General features: G+C 44.1%; 1 protein-coding gene across 1 annotated transcript in view; it reads left to right on the top strand.

Annotated features, from left to right (window-relative positions):
* The window catches only part of UHRF2 (ubiquitin like with PHD and ring finger domains 2), a 616,766-nt gene that overhangs the window by 454,115 nt on the left and 138,060 nt on the right, over nucleotides 1-24,591 (top strand). The window contains exons 10-12 of the mRNA XM_086961356.1: nucleotides 15,180-15,286; nucleotides 15,973-16,135; nucleotides 21,334-21,471. Of these exons, the coding sequence (XP_086817482.1) occupies nucleotides 15,180-15,286; nucleotides 15,973-16,135; nucleotides 21,334-21,471 (408 nt within the window). The remainder of the gene's footprint in view (nucleotides 1-15,179; nucleotides 15,287-15,972; nucleotides 16,136-21,333; nucleotides 21,472-24,591) is intronic.

The raw sequence follows: 24,591 nt of genomic DNA, 5'->3' as shown, positions 1-24,591 counted from the left end.
GTGTACGCCAATGTGTTGGCTCTATTGTCCGTGATCGCTGTTATTGTTTCGAATTGCATCTTTGTTTGTTTGGGTGCCTCCTTACTGGGTTGACTGTAGTAAAGAATAATTGAGTTTGTAAGGAGCACTCCGTTGTTAACAGGATCTTAGAATTTTACTCAAATGGTGCTGCGATTGTTAAGGATTGTCGGTCCTGGATCAATGATTCGTTATGGTGGATAGGAATACCCACCCAATCGCGCACTGTTCACTTGGTGCTGCCGCACCTTTTTATTTTTACGTTTTTAAACACAATTTAAACCGACAGTATGTCTTATTTTTTTCTTTAGTTTTTAATTTGTGCTTATGTTCACCACATCATGTAAACTATAGTTGTGTTATTCACCATTTTCATAACAATTTGCTATAAAATACATCATTTCAATGCATATTTCATTTCATAATATTTTTCAACATTTTCAATATTGTACATGACTCATATAATCAATATTCCTTGGTTGAGCCCAATGCATTTCGGCACTATTGGAGTGCCTTCATCAGGGGAAATTCTGCAGAAAAATAAAAGTAAAAAACATGGTGTAAGTGTTGACTTGTTTATTTCTTGGGGGTTCACTTAGTTTATAATGTATTAACTGGCATACCTTAATGTTGCTCATATGTGACGTATGAATGCTGTGCTCCGACTTGGACACAATGCTTCTGTTTAAAACAAAATTCAAACTTCTCTTTAATCAACCGGGTCTAATATGTTAAACTGATTTTGAATTACCGGCCACTTAATAACCAACGTACATTCTGCTATTGTACCAAGATTTTCTAAAACAACAAACGGGAAATGCCTTAGCACCCAATTATTGTGATCTTATTTTGAATAGCCAGCCACTCAATGGGCAACGTACCTTATGTTAATGTGCCACAAGTTTCTGAAATAACAAACAAAGAAATGCCTTAGCACCTTGTTATGATAAAATATGGGCTTTAATCAACTCTCGGCGAAAAGCCGACTTTACCTTATCTTCCGTTTCCAACTCGTATCTGAGGAAATCAGAACAAACAATAATCACCATCAGTTGCCCTTCATCTCTAGATGCTGCCAGAATCATTACTCTAAATAACCGCGTAGCGCATGCTGTTCATACCTGTGTAAAAGCCTTCTGCCGTCCTCAACGTAAACCGCAACCTAGTAAGTTGTATTAACATCGGCGTGTGTCGAAATTTACTGGGTTTAAAATCACTCCGGGACAACTCCGCGAGAGTAGAAACCAAAAACTGACTATCTGTTGTTATCGCTGTGTTCACTACACTCCGTTAGGTGCCATCTTAGAGTGGTCCTAATTCTGCTGACGTTAATGGAACCCGCTACAACAATTCGTTATGACAGAATTCGTGCTACCATTCCACATACTCCTTGTGATTCATGGGTGTTATTTTGTAAAAGTCTAAGCGTTCCAGATAATGTAAAGTTCTCTACACTCTGAACAAACCAAACTCTCGTTCTGTTGTGTAGTTAACTGTTTATGGCACTATCATGGTTGGTCATAAGTGTAATACTGCTAGCTGTATGACTAAGTGTGTGATTTAGTGCTGGCCTGTGAAACAGAGAAAATCTGTTTGTATATTTTAAATGTATAACATTGTGTCAGACTCCCTCATATTATTATATACATGCAGTAGATAGCAAGGTTGTCCAAGATATTTCATTATGGTCTAATTAACATTTCGTTAATGAGTTTTAACAATCAGAAAATCACATTGAGTTACGCCTCCCTGACCTCAATTGCTATGCAGTTCATCTGCTGTCCCTACAGAAAACACGCTAAATCATATTTATCATTGAGGCCTGTTGGTACATGGTATTAAAATATTTGATCCAAAAAAGTTCACGTTGTAATAGTTTTTGATGGTTGTTGACTCCTTGTTTTAAGGGTACCTGTTCCAAAACTAGAAATCTAAGTTGAGAGATACGAGTTGGAAACGGAAGATAAGGTAAAGTCGGCTTTTCGCCGAGAGTTGATTAAAGCCCATATTTTATCATAACAAGGTGCTAAGGCATTTCTTCGTTTGTTATTTCAGAAACTTGTGGCACATTAACATAAGGTACGTTGCCCATTGAGTGGCTTGCTATTCAAAATAAGATCACAATAATTAGGTGCTAAGGCATTTCCCGTTTGTTGTTTCAGAAAATCTTGGTACAATAGCAGAAGGTACGTTGGTTATTAAGTGGCCGATAATTCAAAATCAGTTTAACATATTAGACCCGGTTGATTAAAGAGAAGTTTGAATTTTGTTTTAAACAGAAGCATTGTGTCCAAGTCGGAGCACAGCATTCATACGTCACATATGAGCAACATTAAGGTATGCCAGTTAATACATTATAAACTAAGTGAACCCCCAAGAATTAAACAAGTCAACACACTTACACCATGTTTTTTACTTTTATTTTTCTGCAGAATTTCCCCTGATGAAGGCACTCCAATAGTGCCGAAATGCATTGGGCTCAACCAAGGAATATTGATTATATGAGTCATGTACAATATTGAAAATGTTGAAAAATATTATGAAATGAAATATGCATTGAAATGATGTATTTTATAGCAAATTGTTATGAAAATGGTGAATAACAAAACTATAGTTTACATGATGTGGTGAACATAAGCACAAATTAAAAACTAAAGAAAAAAATAAGACATACTGTTGGTTTAAATTGTGTTTAAAAACGTAAAAATAAAAAGGTGCGGCAGCACCAAGTGAACAGTGCGCGATTGGGTGGGTATTCCTATCCACCATAACGAATCAAGGAGATAGGAGTGACATAATTGGTGTCTAGTCGATGATGAAAACAAACTGCGTTCCACTGAGAGCGAAAGGTCACACTGTTTGCATCTTTCCAATTAGAGGGGAATCACCTGAATCTTGAGAAGTGTGAAAACGTATTCCTAATTTATATTTCTGAATGGAGGAAACCAGGTATGTCTTGACATGCCTTTAATCAATCTGCATAACATTGGAAAAACAAATGTTGGCCTCTGCAAATGTTTGTGCCAAATTTGACATACAATCTGTATGTGGAAGTACTTAGAGCAAACCAAGCTGAGCTGCAATCAAAGGCTGAGCAGTAAGTTAAGCGCCCAAGGTATTTTTTAGGAGTCTTACAGTGAGATCGGCACCATACAGGTGAGATGATAGCATTGTGGGATCACATTTATATTGGTGTCCCCAACCTTCTGAGATTCCACTCAAACTGAAAACTCCAAACGATTGAAGGAAGGTACACCAGACTGAGTGGGTATAGAGTGCTTGGCTTCATTTGATGCTTTTTGCTGATTTGCTGAATTTTCATACCGTGATTTTTCAGAAAATGTCCAGTGTGCTCACATATAATCTATCTGTTCTCTCTAATCTATTCTATCTGTCTGTCCTGCAGAGAAACATCAAAAGCACCTCTTTCCGCTATTCCAACTGAATCTCACTCCATTTTCTCCACGTTGGATCAATCTCCCTCTACTTCTTTTCTGTATAAATCCCTTCAAGTTCTCATCGATAGGCCTAAAACTAAAACTGAATTAACCTGGGAAAAAGATCTATCTGAAGAATGGTCAGTTCCTTTATGGGATACAATATGGTTTAAGATTCATTAGACCTCTAGAGCTGCCAATACCACCCAAACCCTCTTTTTCATTTATAATCGACTTTTATTTACTCCACAAATTCTGTCTACTTTCTCATCAGATACCCCTTCCACCTGTTGGTCTTGCACACACCCTTCTGCTGATTTAAAGCACATGCTTTTTGACTGTCCTCCCATTTCCCAATTTTGGAAACGCGTTTGGTCCCAAATTCAATTAATTTTCCATGTCCACACTCCCTTTTCCATCTCCCTCGCATTTCTAGGTACTCTCTCCCCTTTATGGCCCCACTCCTCACCACAAAATAAACTCCTTGATCTCTTAATTGCTGTTGCATTTCACCTTATCACCTCTAATTGGAAAGATGCGAACAGTGTGACCTTTCGCTCTCAGTGGAACGCAGTTTGTTTTCATCATCGACTAGACACCAATTATGTCACTCCTATCTCCTTAGCAATCAAAAGGGATCTCTTGTGGTTACCTTTAACTAATTAATTAACGCTAATTACTTCCCCACCCTCCTCCTCTACCACTCATTCTGATGATGTCCGCAAACCACCTTGAACCCCCTCCCATTGCCTCTTTCATCAATGATTTCATTATTTGATATTTTTTATCTTTTGTATTACAGTTGATTATCTTCTATCCTTTGTTATGGTTATGCTTACGAAGTAGCTTTATACTTGTAATTTTTGATTGATTCTCTTCTGTGTCAATTATACTTTACACCGTTTTTTTGCTAATTATGTTTTTATCATATGTTTTGTAAGACTGTATCATTCACCTGTTTTCTTCATTTCTGTTCCTGTTTTTTTTTTATCTCAATAAACTCAAACTTAAATAAAAAAGCACCTCCGAGTCGGTGCCTGCCTCTGGAAAAGCCACCAACCCCAACCCCCAACTTAATTAGAAGTAAAAGCTCAAATCCTAAACAGATTAGGCGGCACACACCAAGTCAGCACAATTTCAATCCCAAATTCCTCAGTTCACCATAGCAAACAGAAAAATCCATGCTTTCCGACCTATGCCAACCCAAAGCTTTTTTTCTCATTGATACCACATATGATGTGATTCAGCAACAGTAAAAAGTGTCAGATCAGTGCGTTCTTAGGTATTGAAATGTATTCCAAAAAATCAGTGCTCTGATAATGAAGCAAACACAAATACTGCTTTATTGCGACTTTCTCGTTCGGAAATAATTGTGTCACAAATGTTAAACATGTCCATTAGAAAATGCATCATATGTGTAGAAAGTAGAGCCCAACTGTGCCTATGTAATCCTACGACACCAGATATATTAACAGATGTTGCCCTGTCTTAGAAGTCTTGCCGTCTTAGAGGTTAGGACAATTCTTTTTTTTCCTTCTACATAGAGTAATACTAGATGCTATATCCAGGGGTATAGCTATCAGTGATACAGCAGGTGCAATGTAAACCGGACGCAGGTGCCATTGGGACCATTGAACCACACGTAATTTCTGCTTTTGGTACATAACCAGGGTTCAAAGGTCTACTTTTCCTTTCTTGCACAAGGGCCCTGTTACAGTATTTTTTTAAGTACATTTTTTTGTTGAAATATAATAAGTATTCTAAATGTTTATGCTGAATTGAAATTCTTAGTGGCGTACTAATATGATTGCAGTTAAAACAAGTTTAATATGAGGTGTAGAAGTGTGTTTAATTGTGCCACATTGTTGTAAAAAAATCCATATTGCATAAAATTGATGCAGCTGTTGTCTCTGTTTTTAATACTGCATTCGCCCCCTCCTATTGGGTTCACCTGCATAGCTTCTCTCCCCACAGCTCTGCAGAATGAAGATACGTTGATTTAATTTTCATGTTGTGCTCTGAATTAACTTTCCGGTGTTGCTAACTGTAACAGAACCCCAAGGTCCTTCCACTGTTATTCTGTAGCCCAGTTTAGTCTTATTAATTGGTGAATAGCTTTTGTTTAATGTTGCATACTTTGTTCGAAACATTGACTATGACGTGGAAAACAGGATGATTAGAAAATAGGATAGTGCTAACGTATAATGATGTTGATTTCTCTGATTTGCAAAATAATTGATGCATGGGATCATACCATGCTAAATCTGTGGTGTAGCCAATTTTCTTTGCAAGAATGTGTATATGAACCTCTTGATTCTGGGGGTGAGACATATTTTTAGAGATTATCCTTTTGTGTTTGGGGAGGCTTTCTGACCTTTTCTTGATTTTGCTGTTCAGTATTGTTTCTGGTTTTGACTACTCTGTATAACTCATCTTTTGAGCTTTCATATGAATTATTTATTCTGTACCACCTGAGTTTGAGATTTCTGTGATAAAACCATTTAAATGTTCCCCTGATCTAGAACTCAATTATTGAGTAGTCTTAATTACATGATACTATGTTAAACTAATGTTTGGTAAGGTGCTGTTCATGTAAGATCAACTCAAAGTGGACTTCCTGAGGTAAATAGTGAGATATGGTCGTTTGGGATTCAATACTAATTATCGGGGTACGAGGTTCCACGTCAAGAACCCCTAATATCCTTGCTATACCACTGACCAGATCATCTGGGATCTTTCCCAGCGGAGCATGCAGTAAGTCTTACTGGTGCTGTAGTCCCTCAAATTTCGCCAACCAACAAAGAAAGGACTGGTTCTGACAGCTGTCTGGCTATGACGATTCTTGCCACCACCAAGACCTGGAATATTAATTTCCAGTTTTTAAATCCAGTCTTTTCTCAGTTTTGGGGGTTGAATATTAAAATGACCATCAAATTTTGGACACAGACTCGTTATCTTCTTACTGGCCACTGTTTTTCACTGTGTCACAGTACCTACATCTTTACATAATCTCCAACACTTGTCAGTTGTTTCTGATGGCTATTTCCAGTTACAGATTCCTCACCTTGTGAATGTCGCCAGGACTGAATGCCGAAACTCGTGCAAACCCCTGTGTCCGCCTGTAGGTGGCACTATTGTCCTTTGTCGCCACTTTTGGTTTAGATTATTTTGGCAATGCGCAAAGACAAAAGGGCTTGTGTATGATGTAAAGAGATGTTGGTTAACGCCCTGCAAAACTGTGGTGTGTCTGCCCCAAACATGTCTCCAAGTCCTGTTACCAATGCTCCTGAAGGTATACCAAAGCCCATAAGGAAGCAAGAAGCCAAACTCTGTTGCCAAACATAAGAAGTGGGCTATTCTTGATTCAGTATCACCCTCCTATGGTAAGAGGTTACAAAAAACAGGGGAAGAGTACACAAAGCTCTTTAATGTCCAAATGTTACTACTATCCTGAGAGGTCACGGTTCTAGAAACCCCATGCTGGCTCTGCCGTCCTTTTTTGGATCCAATGCCAAATCTGAATCCGGTGAGTTCCTCGGGCCATTATCAACATTGGAGCAGATTGCACCTTGAAGGAGTCCATGTTGCAGATTTTTACAATTATTCCAGCTCTCTTTAGTGGGTTGTCTTCCATTGCCACCTAGCAGGTCTCCTGTTGAGATTTCACAGGTGGGTTCTTTCCCTGCACTAACTAACACCAGATAAAGTCAGTCTCTGGTGATGTGCCATGCCTCCACCCGCCTACTGCAGGTCTCGCCAGTCGGTACTCCATTGTCCCCAGTTCCAGATCCAGTTTTGGATCCGGCCATGGATTCAGATCCATCTTTAATTAAAGTTTACCCTAAGCTTGGCAATATCATTACCAAGGCACAACCGGTTTGCCATGGCAGCGATACCTAAAGGGGATTCCATAGAGACCTTCAGTCTGCCCTGCATGACACACTGGCATTCTGTAGGTTGACATGAACTAGCATCAGTTTAATGATGGGGTAAAAGTTATCTGCCTTTTTATTCTTGCATATACAAACATACAAAGATTTGCTTATCTCTCTTATTACCCCCCCTCCATCATAACTCCCCTTACTCCCGCTACTACCCACTGTAACTCTGATCTCCCTCTCCCTTCCCTGCCCCACATTCTCCTGAACCTTAAGCTACCTAACCCTCTGCCTAAAAATAATGCCGAATGGCTTAATTTCCAGCCAGTCACTGAAAGAGACGTCTTCAACATCATCACCAACCTTAAGCCTTCCTCCCACACCAAAGACCCACTCCCCTCCAAACTTGTCCAAAACCTCAAACATATCATCACCCCTCCCTGGACCGCTATTATCAACACCTCCCTTGCCACGGGCTGTGTCCCCTCTTCCTTGCAACATGGACAAATCACCCCATTATCAAAAATCCACTTGCGGACCCAAATGACCTCAACAATCTGCGTCCCATCTCCAACCTTACCCTTCTCTCTAAAGCCCTGGAAAAATGCGTCCTTCTCCAACTAGACAGACACATTGAACACTTTAACTTACTTGACCCCTTCCAATCTGGCTTTAGGAGAGGATGCAGTACGGAAACCGCCAGGCTCAACATTGTAGACGACATCCACCACTCACTCGACAATGGCGAATCTAGCCTTCTGATCCTCCTTGATCTCTCTGCAGCGTTTAATACTGTTAATCACTCTGCTCTACTTAATGTTCTTAGAGATAGATTCGGCCTAAATGGTATGACACACAAATGGTTTGCCTCTTACCTTCAACACCGCACTCAACAAATCAAAGTCCATAACTGCCAATCTAACCCTACCCCCACCTCCTTAGGAGTTCCGCAAGGATCTATCCTCTCTCCCTCTCTCTTTAACCTCTTCATGGAACCCCTTACACTCATTCTCAAACAAGCCGGGATCTACTACCATCTCTACGCCGCCGACACCCAACTCTACTATAAGATTAAAACTCATGCCGACATCATTCACCTCAACAACACCCTCATCAAGATTCAAGCCTGGTTCCACATGAACCACCTCAAACTTAACCCCAAAAAAACCGAAATTATTCTTTTTTCCCCAAAAAACAGCCAGCTCCCCATTCAGAACTGTATCACAGACTTTAATGCCCTCAACTGTCTACTGCCCGACGCTAAAATCACAGCATATTACCACCTTAAATGATTATAAAAAGGCCATCCTCAACGCCAAGACCAGCTATTTCTCTGGCAAAATTCTCTCGGTCGAAAATCAACCCAGGGAAATCTTCGCCACAGTTTATGAGTTGGCCTCTTCAGACAGAGTCACGCTCAAGCATTCCCTCTCCCAATCCTTATGCGATTCTCTTAATGATTTTTTTATTGACAAAATCACGGCCATTAAGGCCAACATATCCTCCCCCTCCCCTGTATTCTTGAACCCCTACCCGCCTCCCAATAATTCCCAGTTAGATCAGATTGCCCCTCTGACGAGGGAAATCTTTTTGTCTCTGCTCCCTCGAGTGAAGTCAGGATCCCCCGCCGACATTTGCCCGGCTCATATTTTGAGAGAGATCTTCTCGGTGTGCCCCCTCCCTCCCCTGACATTTTTTAACGACTCCCTCAAGCAAGGTGTGGTCCCTCCCTCTCATAAATCTGCCACCATTATCCCCATTCTGAAGAAGCCTGGCACTGACCCCACGTCTCTTACCAACTATCGCCCCATCTCCCTCCTCCCTTTTCTGGGCAAAGTCCTAGAACGCCACGCCAGTAAAGTCCTCACTTCTTTTATTGAGGACAGCGGCTGCCTTGCACCGTGCCAGGCGGGGTTTCGCCTGCTACATTCCACCGAAAAAGTGGTTGTCTCGGTCCTGGACACGCTTAGGGAGAGGATAGATGTCAACTCACCCCAGGCCCTCGTTCTCCTCGATTTGTCCGCCGCCTTTGACACAGTGGACCATACCATCCTTCTCTCCCGTGTCGAGGCGGCGGGCATCGGGGGCTCGGCTCTGGCTTGGATCACCTCCTTTCTGAAGGACCGGACACAAGCCGTCCACTTGGCCGACTTTTCTGCCCCCTTACACAAGGTGCATTGTGGCGTTCCGCAGGGTTCTTCCCTCTCCTCTCTCTTGTTTAATTTATATATTTTTTCTGTTATTTTTGCTTTACAGTCGATGGAGGTCACGGTGTTCAACTACACCGATTACCTCCAGCTTATCTTTAATCTCTCGGATTCCCCCCACTCCATTCACAATTTTCAATCTGTTATGACTTTTATCAGGGATTGGATGAACTTTAACCACCTTAAACTCAACCCTGATAAAACCGAGCTGGTTCTCACAGGTGGCAGCTCCAGCCCCTGGTCCCCTGCTTTCTGGCCCCTGTCCCTTGGTCCTCCCCCTTCACCTTCCCCCTCCGTTAAAACACATGGGATTACACTCAATCAACACCTCACCTTACATTCCCAGATCAGCACGGTGGTCTCCTTGTTTCTTTGCCCTACGCACTATTCGAAAGATTTCAAGTTTTTTTCCTTTTCAGCTCTTAAACTTATTCTTATGGCCATGGTCCTTTCACGTTTGGACTATGGCAACATTTTGTATAATGGGGTCCCCGCTTATGCCCTACGGCGTTTCCAACTTGTCCAAAATCAAGCCGCCCGTTTAGTCATGGTCTTTCTAAATCACATCATGTCACTCCGCTTCTTAGATCCCTCCACTGGCTCCCCATCAGAGAACGCGCCCTCTTTAAGATGGGATGCATGACCTTCCAGGCTCTTGCTGGGACGGCTCCAGCCTTCATCAACTCCAAAGTCAAGGCTTACATTCCCAGCAGACAATTGCGCTCATCTTCCCAATCTCTCCTGTCGGTCCCCCGGTTTAGGAAGATCAAAAGGGGGGCGCGAAGTTCTCAGTCCTTTCCCCCGCCTTCTGGATCTCCCTTCCTCTTACCATTAGGTCAACAGTGACTTATTTGGAGTTCCGAAGAGTGCTCAAAACTTTCCTGTTTCTACAGGCTTTCTCACCCTAGCTTCCTTCCTTCTTCCCTCTTTATGGCCTGCCCCCTAGCGCCAAGAAACCGCCTGGTGATCGTGCGCTCAATAAATACCTTTAAATTCAATTTAATTCAATCTCTGTCCGCCTCAGTCAAATCACTAGGGATCTCCCTTAACAACCTCCTCACCCTCAAGGTCCACACCAACAATTCTGCCAAAGGGGCCCTCTTCACTCTCCGCCACCTTAAGAAAATCAAGCCCTTCATCCCAAGAGATGACTTCAAACTAGCTGTCCAATCTCTTGTCCTCTCTCGAATTGACTAGTGCAATGCCATTCTTACTGGAATTCCCAAGATCCACCTAGCACCTCTAAAATCTGTTCTCTACCTTGCAGCGAGGCTTATCACAGACTGTAAACGATTAGACCACATTTCCCCTGCCCTCAAAACCCTTAAATGGCTCCCCATTGAAGGTAGGTCCACTTACAAAACGGCCTGCATTACACACAAAACTCCATCAGAACACACCATCCTACCTCACTAACAAACTTAGTAAAGCCGGCTGCTCCCGATCCCTGAGAAGCACTAACTCCTTCCTTCTTATCACCCCTTCTGAAAAAGAAAACCACTCAGTCTCGATCCTTTTCCGGCAATGCTCCCTGCATATGGAATGCCCTTCCCACTAACCTTCGATGCAATCCTTCCTATTCTAGCTTCAAAAAAGAACTCAAACTACATGTCCTCAATAAATACTGGGGACCCTAACCCCTATCTGCTCCCCTACACCGGCCACTTCTGTCCGACCGTAGATGTTTCTGCCCCCCCTCCCCGCGACCAGCCCCACCCGCCCTTCCTTTCATCACATCCCCTCCCTGTCTACCACCCTCGCATTCCCTTGCACCCCTGTCCGTCGTCAACCCTCAGCCCTCATCATCCCTCTCCAACCCCCTCCACTTACTGTCCTACCCTTCCTTCCTTATCAACCTAACTGACCACTATCTTCCCTTTCCTGATTGCCCTATTTTCCCAGCACTCTTCTTAATCTTGTGCCTTATGTAATTATAATTATCACTTTCTCCACATTATGGGGTTTTTTGTCTTCCCATATTTATCTTCCTGATGTCCCCCATATGTTGACTTATATGTTGTGTATATACTATACTGTAATGTTTTGGGGTCCCTGTTTTTTTGACCGCCTGGCTCACAAAATGTAAAGCGCTCTGATGCCCCCGGGTCCAGCCAGCGCTATATAAAACCTCTAAAATTAAAATAAATAAATCATTGCTTAGCATATATGTAAATAATTTGTGAGTAATCAGAAACAGTTCTTACCTATTTGAGGGTGTGTTAGCTCAGAGATTCTGTAGCAATACTGCATACAAGCAGTCACTGCCAGAGTACCTTTTTTCTTAAGTTAATGCTTTGTACTCATGCATCCTCTCTGCCAAAAGCAGTGTCCCCTTTCCACTCTGAGCAGTCTCTCTCACCACCCTGCATTCTCTTCTCTCTGCATCCATCTAAGGAGGAGGAAAAGCTACACTGGTTCGACCCACGGTGTGCCTGTACTGATAGGACCAAGGAGTACGGTATTGATGATCAACAGTTTGTTGAGTTTGCAGAATTGTTGAAGGGAAAAGCAATGCAGAAGTTGCCCTTATCACTATGGATTGTCCTCTGCATCAAGCTGTTCTGCTTAGGCCAAGAATGATCCTCCTGGAGGCTTTATGGCTCATTCCACCAGAGATAACGCCACTACTTCAACCCTAGGTCATTGTATTCCTCTCTTTGGAGATCTCCCATGCAGCCATGTGGGCAGTTGTACATACTTTTGCTCAGCACTACTGTATTGATTCTTAAGTGAGCAGAAAGGGCCAATTTGCCTGTGTAGTCCTTCAGGTCCTGTGGTCCTGCAGGAATACCTGATGTAAGCATATTCCTTAGTCCACTGCCTTCGAGAGGGCATTGCTTTTGGTACTAATACACAAGGTGAGGAGTCTGTGGTTTTAAATATCAATTAGTATAAATTACTTAAATGTATAAGTGCTCATTTTGGTTTATACCTCACCTCCCACTTGTCACCCTGTTCTGTGGAATGGACTTAAAGGATTAATCAGATCTCAAGTTATATTTTGCATGCTCCCAGTACAATTCATTCTTGTCTGACAACTGATGTCAGCACACAGGATGTTGCACCTGGGTGCAGCTCTGTGTCGTCATGTTGGGAACGAGTGGTGATGGAGTCCAATGACGCCAGCAGTCGGCATAGGAACGATTGCAAGAGTATCCACATCCAGTCTGAAACGGGGATAAGAGTATCCCCAGAAAGAGAGTTTTCAAAGATAAGTAACTTATTCATACTGAAACATCCTATACAACCTGCGAGGTGTCAGAAATTGTCCCATTATCATTTTATGCGAAAGAGTCCCCATGTTGAATAGCCTTATTGCCTCTGTCTGCATCCTGCCAAAGCTTGGGCCACTCATCTCCTGTTTTATTAAGCCCAACTCCCACCTCAATGTATAGGCTTGTTCCAAAGCATTAACGAAGTAGCTTCTACTCAGATTTACAACTGTACTCAGTTTACTAGCCATCCTTAGTTGGATCTACTCCTACCTTATGGACAGATAAAGTATTATCTCAGTCGAAATACAGCATACTGTACCAAAGCAGGGGTATCTCAAGATTCATCGTACCAATCCTCTTTTCTTTCCAGTGTATACATGAACCCACTCCCGGAAATAATTACTTTTTTCACCTTGCATGCTATAACAATGCTGACAATAAACAGATGAATGCCAAATTGATCATATTACTCTGTCTTGTTCGTCTTGAGGCAGGACATAAGACCCAAAAAGCATGTCTTCGGGGTGTTAATGTGACCTCTGTCTGGTATGTGTGTGAGATACTTACATATTTCATCCCAGAAGTGTTGTAATGTGGATCATTGCTGTGTCATGTGATAAGTCTGTGTTATCGGACTCACACCTGGGGCATTTATGTGAAACAGAGCTGAACATTCTTTGCAACCACGCTGTAGTCTGATACATACGATGGACAAAATTAAATTGTAGCAGTTTCAGACGTGTGTTTTTCAAAATCTTGGGAATTTGACACAGGTTATTGGCCAATCTTCATCCAACAGGTCGATCTGTAAATTCTGGTTCAATAGGAGCCGGAGGGCAGTCCGTGCCGGTCCTGCCTCTCGCCCCAGCACCCTATACACATTTGTGATCCTGTGGCTCCATGTCAACAGTGTATGCAAGGCTGGATCGATGTCAGGTTTATAATACTGAGATAATCCTTAATTTAGAAAATCCTTATGACCTTGACATTTTAAAACTAGCGTTTGATCACTGGATAATTAGAAACCATCTTATACTCAACAAATCAAAAATAGATTTTAAATTTCTGAGGTTGGAAAAACTATATTCTGTTAACATCTTGCTCCACCAATACCTTCAAAAGAAATAAGACCGCTAGGAATTATAATGGCCTCAGCTCTTTCTTTGAGCCCTTATGTCAACCACATAATAACATCTGCATTCAATTCCAGTAGATCCCTTCCTGCATCTGTGATTCTCAAAGAAGATCCAGGCAACTACTTTCCTTGTTATATTACAAATGGATAATGCCAATGACTTGGAAATAAAAAGATAGCATCACGATCCTACCTGGAAACACAAGGAGCATAGACACTCCTTCCTTGAAGAAGTTGGAGGTACTTTGGCTTACACCTTAAGGAGAAGAGAAACAAAGAAGAACTGGAGAGACAAAAGAAAATACGTCTTCATAGAGAGAGATATTGTTACCACCTTCTTATGCTCTATAATCTGAGGAATATGTAGAGTCCCTGAGGTTTTTCTTTAGAGATCATGTTCTGTTTAATGTACTCGAGTGACGAGTGACCTTCACATTCGGTTACAAACTTTCCCCACCCAGAAAAAAATCTCTGAAAGAAGAACTCCAATAAACCTCTTTTCATGAAATTGGGGAGGATCCAAACGATAGCATCCATCCAATTGATTCTCAAGACTACTCCAGTGAGGTGGTGGAATACAATGACCTGTTTTGTTCTCAGCCCTGAGATTAAAACATGCTGTTCCAGGGAGACCCTCCTTTTCTCACCACTGAGTTTATTTATTTCCAAGGATACTGTGACCTCCATGTTATAAAGAGGATCTCTTCAAATTTTGGTTCATCACTGCCTTTGGAGGCGGAAGAAGAATGAGTCTTGTTTGCCTTTCACCAGGAACCACAGGGGACGTCTTTTGATCCACCTCTGGTTGGCCAAATGAGACAGAAAACTCGCATCCTCTTCAAAGCTCTGGATCCTACACTGGGACGAAAATAAACAGTTCTTTCAGACACTTTAGAAAAACATGAATATGTAATGGAATTAAGCAGGAGATTGTCACGCAAAATCGTTAGCTTCCTGATGTATACAAAGGCTTTTAGGTATGCATCCTTTTAATCCAGAATTGATATGAGGACTGTGAATAGGAACTAAACATATCGCTGCATGTACTTCAGCTTGAGCCTCTAATCGTGAATTCTATTCTTCGTTGGAGCATCTCTTTACCGCACTTGTTTATGATAGTCACCCGTGTTCAGAATAGGTTTCAGTGTTCCTTTAGAGCTAGTTTGTGGCAATGCATTTCTTTAATTGTAAAGTTCATGTCGAGATCTGATGTAGTTGTGATGCTTTGCTTAAGCAGTATCTACGGTTCTAATCCTTAACATTTCAAATCAATGTACTTTCCCTACCAGGACCGAGGAGATGAGTTCACTTACACGGGAAGTGGTGGTAGAGATCTCTCTGGTAACAAAAGAATTGGAGAACATACATTTGATCAAACTTTAACACACATGAACAGGTAAGACCAAGGATGCTCCTAACCTTCGTGTGTGCACTTAACGATTCTAACTTTGCATGGCTTCCAATGCATTAAACAAACTCATGTTCTTACAGCTGTCTACTAACTACTTGAGTATTCTTTGCATACAATATTGGCATCAGGGAGTTTATCTAGAAGTTTCTTTTTTGGCACGAGTTAGGGAAAATTTGATTTTATGTTAAGCTTTATATCTGAAGTTTAGTTGTCAGATTTGAGCATGTGAATGGGGTGATCGCTGTAGTTAATGTCCACAAATGAAAATACAGCCTAACATAAAGCCAAATTCAGTAACTCACTTACTCTCAGCTATTTTAGCCCCCCTAAAAATAATGCTTGAAAATATAGAATCGGAAACCGAGAAAATTCCTGCATCTCTCTAACCGTCAGCAAATCAGCAGAGTTAAAAACTGTAATAAATGGGCCATTCGTGTAATTAAGAGAACGGTGAAGATACTGTGTATGCCAACTATTAAGAGTGGCTCTAAATAAATTAGGCACAATGTATACAACCCACATCTTAATATTATACCGTGGACAGGGAGAAACTTGTATCTCTCATACAATGCCTCCTTGTATCATAATTTGTTTGCGAAGCTTGTGAACTACTGTGCAGCCCTACTTGTGTGTGCTGGGCGCACTATTGATGACTTTGTTTGTACTTCTAGGGCGCTGGCTTTAAACTGTGACGCTCCCCTCGACGAGGAAGATGGAGCAGAGTCCAAAAACTGGAGATCTGGTAAACCTGTGCGAGTGGTGCGCAGTTGTAAAGGAAAAAGGATCAGCAAGTATGCCCCCGAGGACGGTAACAGATATGACGGCATTTACAAGGTGCTTCCTTACCAATGGCTGCCTGCTGCTTGGTTTCTCCTTTGTTGGTAGTACAACGTTACTTTAGACGCCTGTCTCTCCTCAGTGAACAGCTGAAACACTGTTCAGATCCTCTGTACTGCAGAGACACAGAACCAACGGAACATATATTTGTATCTCTTTCTTTGTCTTACACAAAGTGCCTTTCCACGTTACACAAATAACGTTAGTTTCTTGACTTGTTAACTATCCGATCAAGTCCCTTTTCCTTCAAGAGGCAGGTGCACCTTCTTCTGTGCCTTGCTAAATATGTAGTGTCCGTAACAGACAGCTAATAACTTCCATAGTACAAGAAACACGGCTTAATGCAGGTTTTTAGGTTTTGCCTGGCGATGCGCTTTGCGCATGCGCCAAAAAACCTCTTGAGTTGTGTGTGTGGGTCGGGATACGCCCCCTCCTCCGATTGGCTAGCTACATAAATGGAGGCTAGCCATTGGGAGAGGGCTCCGTCCGTCAATCTCGGACCAGATTCGGGGGCGTTCCCGAGAATTTTTGGCTTTTGGCTACGTCACGCGACGTCAGCCAAAAGCCGGGAACGCCCCCGAATCTGGTCCGGCATTGAACCGGCACCCGCCTTTCTGCTCATAGCGCTTTTCTGCCACAGCGAGTGCTCACCTCGCTTTTTTGTAATTAAATTGTCCCCTGGCAGGCGCCCAGGGGCCTTGCCGGCATTGTTTATTTTCACCTCGAGGGAGCCCACTCCTCGGTGAATTCACTCCCCGCCTGCAGTAGCTGAGACGGGCCGCCGCGCTGCCCGCGACGACCCGAAAGCTGAGGGGGCGACCCGGAAGTCCCGCCCCCCCAGCGCGGACAAGGAGAAGCAGCTGCACCCACCGGCAGGGCTCCATGGTCAAAGAGGAGCCCCGCCGCTGCCCGTGAGAGCACCCGGCCCCAAGAAGCGGGACCGGGTGAGGAAGAGCTGCAGCGAAACCCCAAGCCTCTCAATAGTAATGAGTTTCCGAGATTCTCCCTCCGTGATAACAGAATGCACCGGCAGCCTCCTCTCCTGTACCCCGCTGTGAGTGCGACCCCCGCGCCGTGCAGTTTGCCGTACCTTCAGTGTGACACCTCGATAAGCAGGGTCGCCTTCGCGTCTCAGCACTGGTTACCGTTCTCGCTGCTCCGAGGTGGTGCACAGGGTCAGCTAGCATCAGTCTCTATTTGCAGGGGTACACCATGGGGCATAGTCTTCGCGGGGGTTGTTACACCCCAGCGAGGGAGGAAACCGGTACCGAGGGAAGGTGAGGGGAGGACCGCAAGGGTGGGGGGCTGTCGCGCTGGAGGGGAGGCTCCGCTTCTGAAGGCTCCGTGATAACAGAATGCACCGCCAGCCTCCTCTCCTGTACCCCGCTGTGAGTGCGACCCCGCGCCGTGCAGTTTGCCGTACCTTCAGTGTGACACCTCGATAAGCAGGGTCGCCTTCGCGTCTCAGCACTGGTTACCGTTCTCGCTGCTCCGAGGTGGTGCGCAGGGTCAGCTAGCATCAGTCTCTATTTGCAGGGGTACACCATGGGGCATATTCTTCCCGGGGGTTGTTACACCCCAGCGAGGGAGGAAACCGGTACCGAGGGAAGGTGAGGGGAGGACCGCAGGGGTGGGGGGCTGTCGCGCTGGAGTGGAGGCTCCGCTTCTGAAGGCTCATCTCCCGCGGCGGTGGTCGTCCTCATTTTCACCGAAAGATACTGAGGTGTACGGTTGTGATGTCCCGTTAAATACGTTACATTTTTAAGTTTTGTCTAGATCAGCAGTTCCATGTGCAGGAGATGCTCAGTGCAACCGAATGATAGAAGTTATGACCGAGGGCTTAGGCGCTCATGTTAATAGTAAAATAGAAGCTAGCTTTTTTGTGGAAGGAGACGGCGATATCATTCATTTTTTACAGACACCCGTATTTATTTCAGCGCTTTAATAAGGCGAGGGGTGAGGGCAGTGGCCAAAGAATTAACTCTTGAGACAGTTTGGTGGCGACCACAGAGCAGAATGATTTAAGTTTCCATTGAGAAAATGTTTAGTGTATTTTAAATGAGTGTATCTGTACCAATACATCAGAGTCAATGTCAAATCATAAAGTGCAATGTCAGCGTAAGCGATTAATCGAAATCTTCGTACTACGTTTCCAGTGCACACTGTTAGTCAGGACCGAGGAGTATTGTGAGAGTTTCCGTAGTGGTAGAGCTTTATACGGTGCAGATTAGATGTGCGTTGTAGGAGTGCTGGTTAGTGCAAGTACTCGGACTGGTGTGCATTTTGTAAACTCTACCTCGGAACTTCAAGATAAGTTTACTCTGCAAATCGGAATCTAAGTGTATTGAGGGAGGCTGATATGACTCAGTACTGAAATACGCTCATGTAGCAGGTTAGGGTAGAAGTGCTTTGTCATGGCTGAGTGGATGACTCACTGCTGCTCGGATACAAGTGTGTACTGCGTGTAGGTGCATTGTGAGATCTATGCGTGTGTTAGCACAAGGAAACCAAGGCATGATGCAAGTCATAATAAAGGCGCATTGAGAGAGCGCTTGGTGGCTTAGTCAAAGACACGTAGGCATAATGACACATACAGAGGCAAAAGACTGATGCATGTAATCCTAGTGGCATTTAATCTCTCACTGGGAGATCAGTTCCAGCATAGTGCCAAAGGGAGAAAGATGCTGAGGGATGCATCTAGAAAAGAGACTTGTGAGCAAATTGAGTAAATGGAATGTGATTTGAATGCCTCTTTCAATTTTCACTCATTCCGGTCATGCTCTGACCCTGAATGTAAAACCACTTGCAGAATAGTTGCGAAATATATTTCCCCTCTGTTTAGGGACATTATCCATCTTTATTCCAAATGAAGGTAAGTTCTGCTGTGAAGGTTTTGTTCTTGCCAATGCTGCATCCGTGATCCGTGATACACCAGCTTCAGGGTAAGTAGGCTAAGCGAAAGCCTTGAAATTGATATTGTATCATTGCATCGAAAGACTGGTATCCTGTGGAGTAGTGTGTTTGAGCCAGGAGTATAGGATGAACAATTCTGGGGACAAGGGTCACTAACTAGCGCGGGGCCCGTTAGTTATGTTCACTGTGGATCTGAGCGAGATTTCCACTGTTGTTTCGGCACTCAGTAAGGTTGGTGGGAATGTACTAACTGCAGAGCTTTAACCTGTCGCTGCAGTAAAATGTTATACATGGCTTTTAGTTGATGGTGCTTTCTTTGGTTTAGTGAGTGAATAATCTGTTGACATACAAGCGAAGATTGTCATCTAAGGGCCACTAGGTGCAAATCCTAGGAGCCAAAGATACAGCATACACTTGCCAGCCATCTTCTTTTGTGTAGACCTTATTGTGTGTGCTCTTGGTGTTATGTGAATCAAGTAGAAACTTTGAGCTTTCATCTGCCTCTGTTGTGATCATAAACAGTAGAGATATCACGTGTGCACTGATTGAGCTCTGCATTGGCACAAAGCTGTCTTGGATCCTAATTTTGAAATGAGAACTAGGATTCAGATGGGTCAGGCTGACAGAGCTCATAGTAGATCCATTGCTGGAGTCAATGAAGGAGTGTTGTGCTGGCTTGTATTGTAAAGCAGAGTCAGGTTGCATTAGTAGAAGCTGTTCTGTGATCTGCTTAGAAATCCTGGTCGGGATGCAGTCCCTGCCTTCTAAGCAGTTTCTTTTTTTTGTAGGTTCATTATTGAATCAGGAATTCAGAGTGGTTGCCCTCAAACTAATGCATAGAACCCTTGTTAATGAAAAGGAATCCTACTCCCCCCAAATACTTGGTTAGGACCTTCCAGTTATGAGCGTTCACAGTTCACTGCAGCTCAAGTTTGCAGCACACCACTGCACCAGCCGCACTACTTCCCTACTGACCGTTCTCCACTTCAGCCCAGTCTAAATTACAATTCCTGCTTGTGACCCTTTGCCTGCTTGTGCTTGTTTTCGTGACCCTGTTGCCTGTTTGTGCCTCCGTGTGCCCCTGTTGCCTGTTTGTGCCTCCGTGTGCCCCTGTTGCCTGTTTGTGCCTCCGTGTGCCCCTGTTGCCTGCTTGTGCCTCCGTGTGCCCCTGTTGCCTGCTTGTGCCTCCGTGTGCCCCTGTTGCCTGCTTGTGCCTCCGTGTGCCCCTGTTGCCTGCTTGTGCCTCAGTTTTCATGCCCCTGTTGCCTGCTTGTGCCTCCGTGTGCCCCTGTTGCCTGCTTGTGCCTCCGTGTGCCCCTGTTGCCTGCTTGTGCCTCCGTGTGCCCCTGTTGCCTGCTTGTGCCTCAGTTTTCATGCCCCTGTTGCCTGCTTGTGCCTCCGTGTGCCCCTGTTGCCTGCTTGTGCCTCCGTGTGCCCCTGTTGCCTGCTTGTGCCTCCGTGTGCCCCTGTTGCCTGCTTGTGCCTCTGTGTGCCCCTGTTGCCTGCTTGTGCTGTGTGGGTGTGTGTGGAAGGCTCTGTGTGGGTGTGTGGAGGGCTGTGTGTGTGGGAGCTTTGTGTGGCTGTGTGTGTGGGGGGCTTTGTGTGGCTGTGTGTGTGGGGGGCTTTGTGTGGCTGTGTGTGGGGGGCTCTGTGTGGGTGTGTGTGGGGGTGGGGCTCTGTGTGTGTTTGTGTGTGTCATTTGCGAGAGATAAAGCTAGTGGCATTGTAAATGACAATGCCATTTATTTATGTTAAAAAAAAAACATAAATAAAAATGTTAAGAGCAATGCCAATAGCTCTAACTTTAACAAAGGCAAAACCATTGCATTGTAAATGCTTGTTTTAGATTGTGCCCTTGAAAACTATAATGTTGCAGAAGAAGCAGATCTAGTTCTTTCCGCTTCACAATTTAATATGGATAGAGTAATGGCAACATCTTGTGGTTACTTTAGGTACTACATACAGACCAGAAACGTTGTCTTTGCCAAATGCCTATTTTCTGCTATCCTTTTCCTCACAAACCAGTGACCTTAAACAGCTTATGTATACCAGCATTTTTAAGGATAGATACATCGTTTATGAGAACTAGAAAACACAATGTCTAGTTTGCCATCTCGGTGTTTGTCCTCTGGTTATTCTGCAGCCCGTGGTTCCCTCTCCTTCTGCATTCCATTCTGCAGTAATGCAATACGTTATGGCTGTCGGTAAATGGTGTAACAACGGATTTTATTTCAGACACTAGATTGCGTGATAATATTTGTATTTAAACCATTGTAATGTAGGTGGTGAAATACTGGCCAGAAATTGGTAAATGTGGATTCTTGGTTTGGCGTTATCTTCTGAGAAGAGATGATGTTGAAGCAGCTCCTTGGACTGCCGAAGGAATTGAGCGGTCAAAGAAGCTTGGCCTTTCCATGCAGGTTAGACAAATTTACATTATTTTTACAGATGCACTTCTCCTGAAAATGCATGCTCTATCTGACTGCTTTACATAATTTTTAAGAGTTTTCTTTGGAAAACAATTCAACCCAGGATTTCAAACTGAAATCCTATTAAACTTCCTCAGATTGAAAAGCAGTGCTTGAGTCTGCTTCCCTATCAGGTAAATACGATAAAATGTTAAGGGCGCTCGGTGTGGAGTTGCATTAAGCCATTTCTGTGCCTCGCTGGTGTTACTTTGCGCACTTGAAGTGTACTACCCATTGTGACGGAAGAGTCATGTTTTATATAGTGGACATGCGTGTTTTAATTGTCTGTTTCTAGTTTATAACTATGACATAATCATGTTAGATGTACAGGTGTTTGCTCCACATAATTGCCATGTATGTCATGACTGATTTCACACTTTGTAGAAGATGCCAGGCTGATGTTCCATGTGTAAAATTGGCAGCAGAGGCAGCACTTTCAGAATAAGAAACTGGGTCAGGCAAATATGATATAGCTCCATCTCAACTGTCCACAGCCAACCGTTTTAATTGTAAATGTATTTTGAAACTAGTGTTCTCATCCTAGATGTTAGCACAGGTGTCAGAAATATGTAAGTATATTTGTTTTAATTTTGATCTACAGATTCAATACTCGGGAACTGTGGGGCTTGGAGTCTTGTGGGGCTGTCACCAAACCAACGGAGCCAATCTGAACATTCTGACCATTTTTTTTACTGATAACTTTTCCCATATTTGTAATTAAACCCTAAAAGTATTTGATCTTTTTGGGGGATTATGATGACATTCTCAGTTTTCAAAGTGTAGCAGACCTATTGAACCATAGGAGTCTCACCCTTGGCACGGTGATTGTGGCTGAATAATATTCAGCAAAAATTCATGTGAAGTAATTACTTTGTGCAATTCATATTTTTTATTTCATTGTTCAATTTGTTAATTTCATCCATACATGTTTTCATTCACATATTACGATCCATTTTCAAACATTTTCATATGGTTCCAATGCATTTCGGTGCCACTTGCACCTTCATCAGGGAAAAATGTAGAATATACAAATGAACTTACTTAATACCAAATCCTCTGTGGCACCCTGTGTCAATTAACTCGAATTATTTACGCGCGTGCTGGTATCATAAATCGCTATGTGTTCTGGCTCCCTGGGTTTCTTCGTAAAACTCTCTCCCTTGCTAGAAGTTCAACACCTGACTCATATACGAAATCCATCTGCTGTTCAAAGATTCTCGCGCCTTTTTCATACGGACCACGTAACATAGTTACCCTTTAACTGTATTGGGCCGCTTGTCTGCTTGCCGGGTCTCTACTGTAAACGCGCTCTGCCTGTACTTAATTTGTCTTACTTCGTGAGTAGTTCTAACGTGGCGTCTTTCCTCCTCTTCGTGTTTCTTTGGTGTGTGTTACAAAACCAGTGCGAGCCGGGTATTTACGCTAAGCACGTTACGCGCATGAGAGTTGGGAATAGCTCGTTTTTTTCTATCTAACTTTATTGACTATCGAGTGTCCGTCTCTGTGTATCTAAATGAGATCTGTGAATCACTTACAGCGTGCTGCAACCAGTATACATATCATCTAACGCTATACATGATTTCGAAAATAACAGAAATAACAAAAAACTCATACAATGCAATTCAGTGCTGTCAACGATTCATCATAGATAACATAGAAATTCAGTCCAGCCGTTAAGCCCGTTTGGCTTAAGGCTATTCGATGATAAATCCAATGTTCGAGGCATGTGGGCTGCTGAATTCATATCTGTGCATAGATCGCCGCCTAGTGTTGGGTCCGGATGATTGCACATTGTTGTACTGGAAGAGTCTTCGAAGTATCACGAGATAGGTGGCTCCTCCCCTGGACTACAGTGCGCATGGGCATCGCCTCCATCCCCAGATTGTTTTTTTCCGCCATTGGGTTCGGATGTGTTTCGGTTCCCTCTGTCGGGATCGATAGTTGTTTAACTTTCTACCTTGAGACCTAAAGGTCTTTAGGCTGGGCGTCGGTTTTGTTTTCGTTCGGGTTTGTCTTCCTTCTCAGCTCCGAACGCTTCCTGCCCCTCCGCGTGCTGTCGGCGCGGACGGGCCTACTCGACGCTCCAAACTACTGAACATGGAACGAACTCCGTTCAAGAGGTGCCCGGTGTGCACCTCCAAGTATTCACACCTCGACGTGCACCCTGTGTGCAACAAGTGTTTGTCACCGGACCATGACGAGGCCAGGTGTATGGCCTGCTCAAAGTTCCGGTGTAAGAAGACCCTCAAGCATCGTCGGGCCGCTCGACTCCAGGCCCAGTTGTCGGCACCCCCGGCGCCCCCGCCGGACAACATCTTCGAAGAATTTGTGGAAGACGACAATGTCTTTCAGGTTTCGGACTCTAGCCTTGCGTCGGAGGGAGATGACTACGACGCGGGAGATGAGGAGTTTGATGAAGCCGGCGACGAGGTAGGGGACGACGATGGGGCCATTGCCACCGTGGGGGATAGCTCGGAGGAAGAGCACCCTCAAACTGACTCAGGGGCCAACCCCCAACATACGGCCCAGGTCGAGGGATCGCCTTCGGGCCTTACCCAAGACCTTGTTACTAGTCCAGCAGCCCGCCTCTCGGCCCGGCCACGGACATTTCTGATGCGCCACTCCCGTTGAAGAAAACGAAAGTGAAGCCATCGGGATCCACACCATCGGTTTCGAAACCGAAAGTGAAAGCTCCAATGGTGGGACAGAAGGCTCTAGAGGCGTCAACATCTAAGAAACTCAAAATGGCCGACTTGAAGAGCCACGCCAAGATGGCCGACCCCAAAGCCTCGGGGTCGACGCCGAAGGCAAAGGCGGCCGACGCGGCTGCGTCGGCGCCGAAGATGGTCGAGGTCGATGACCCGAAGAAGGCTTCGAAGAAGCGTCAAGGCGATTCCAAAGCTCTGGCTGCGCCGGCTCCGGCCGTCGGGGCCAAGGATGGCACGGTGTCGGCTCCAAAGACGGTGCCTCCAGCCGACCCGACTCCCGACTCGGGGAAATCGTTCGAGCCGGTCAAGCCCTCTCCAGCCTTGACGAAAAAGGTCGCGGAGTCCCTGCAACGGATTCGGAAGG

Source organism: Lissotriton vulgaris, chromosome 3_1 (genome assembly GCF_964263255.1).
Source record: "Lissotriton vulgaris chromosome 3_1, aLisVul1.2, whole genome shotgun sequence".
In the NCBI taxonomy this organism is placed as follows: domain Eukaryota; kingdom Metazoa; phylum Chordata; class Amphibia; order Caudata; family Salamandridae; genus Lissotriton; species Lissotriton vulgaris.
The sequence above is the reverse complement of the archived record's forward strand: the minus strand, read 5'-3'. Positions and strand labels throughout refer to the sequence as shown.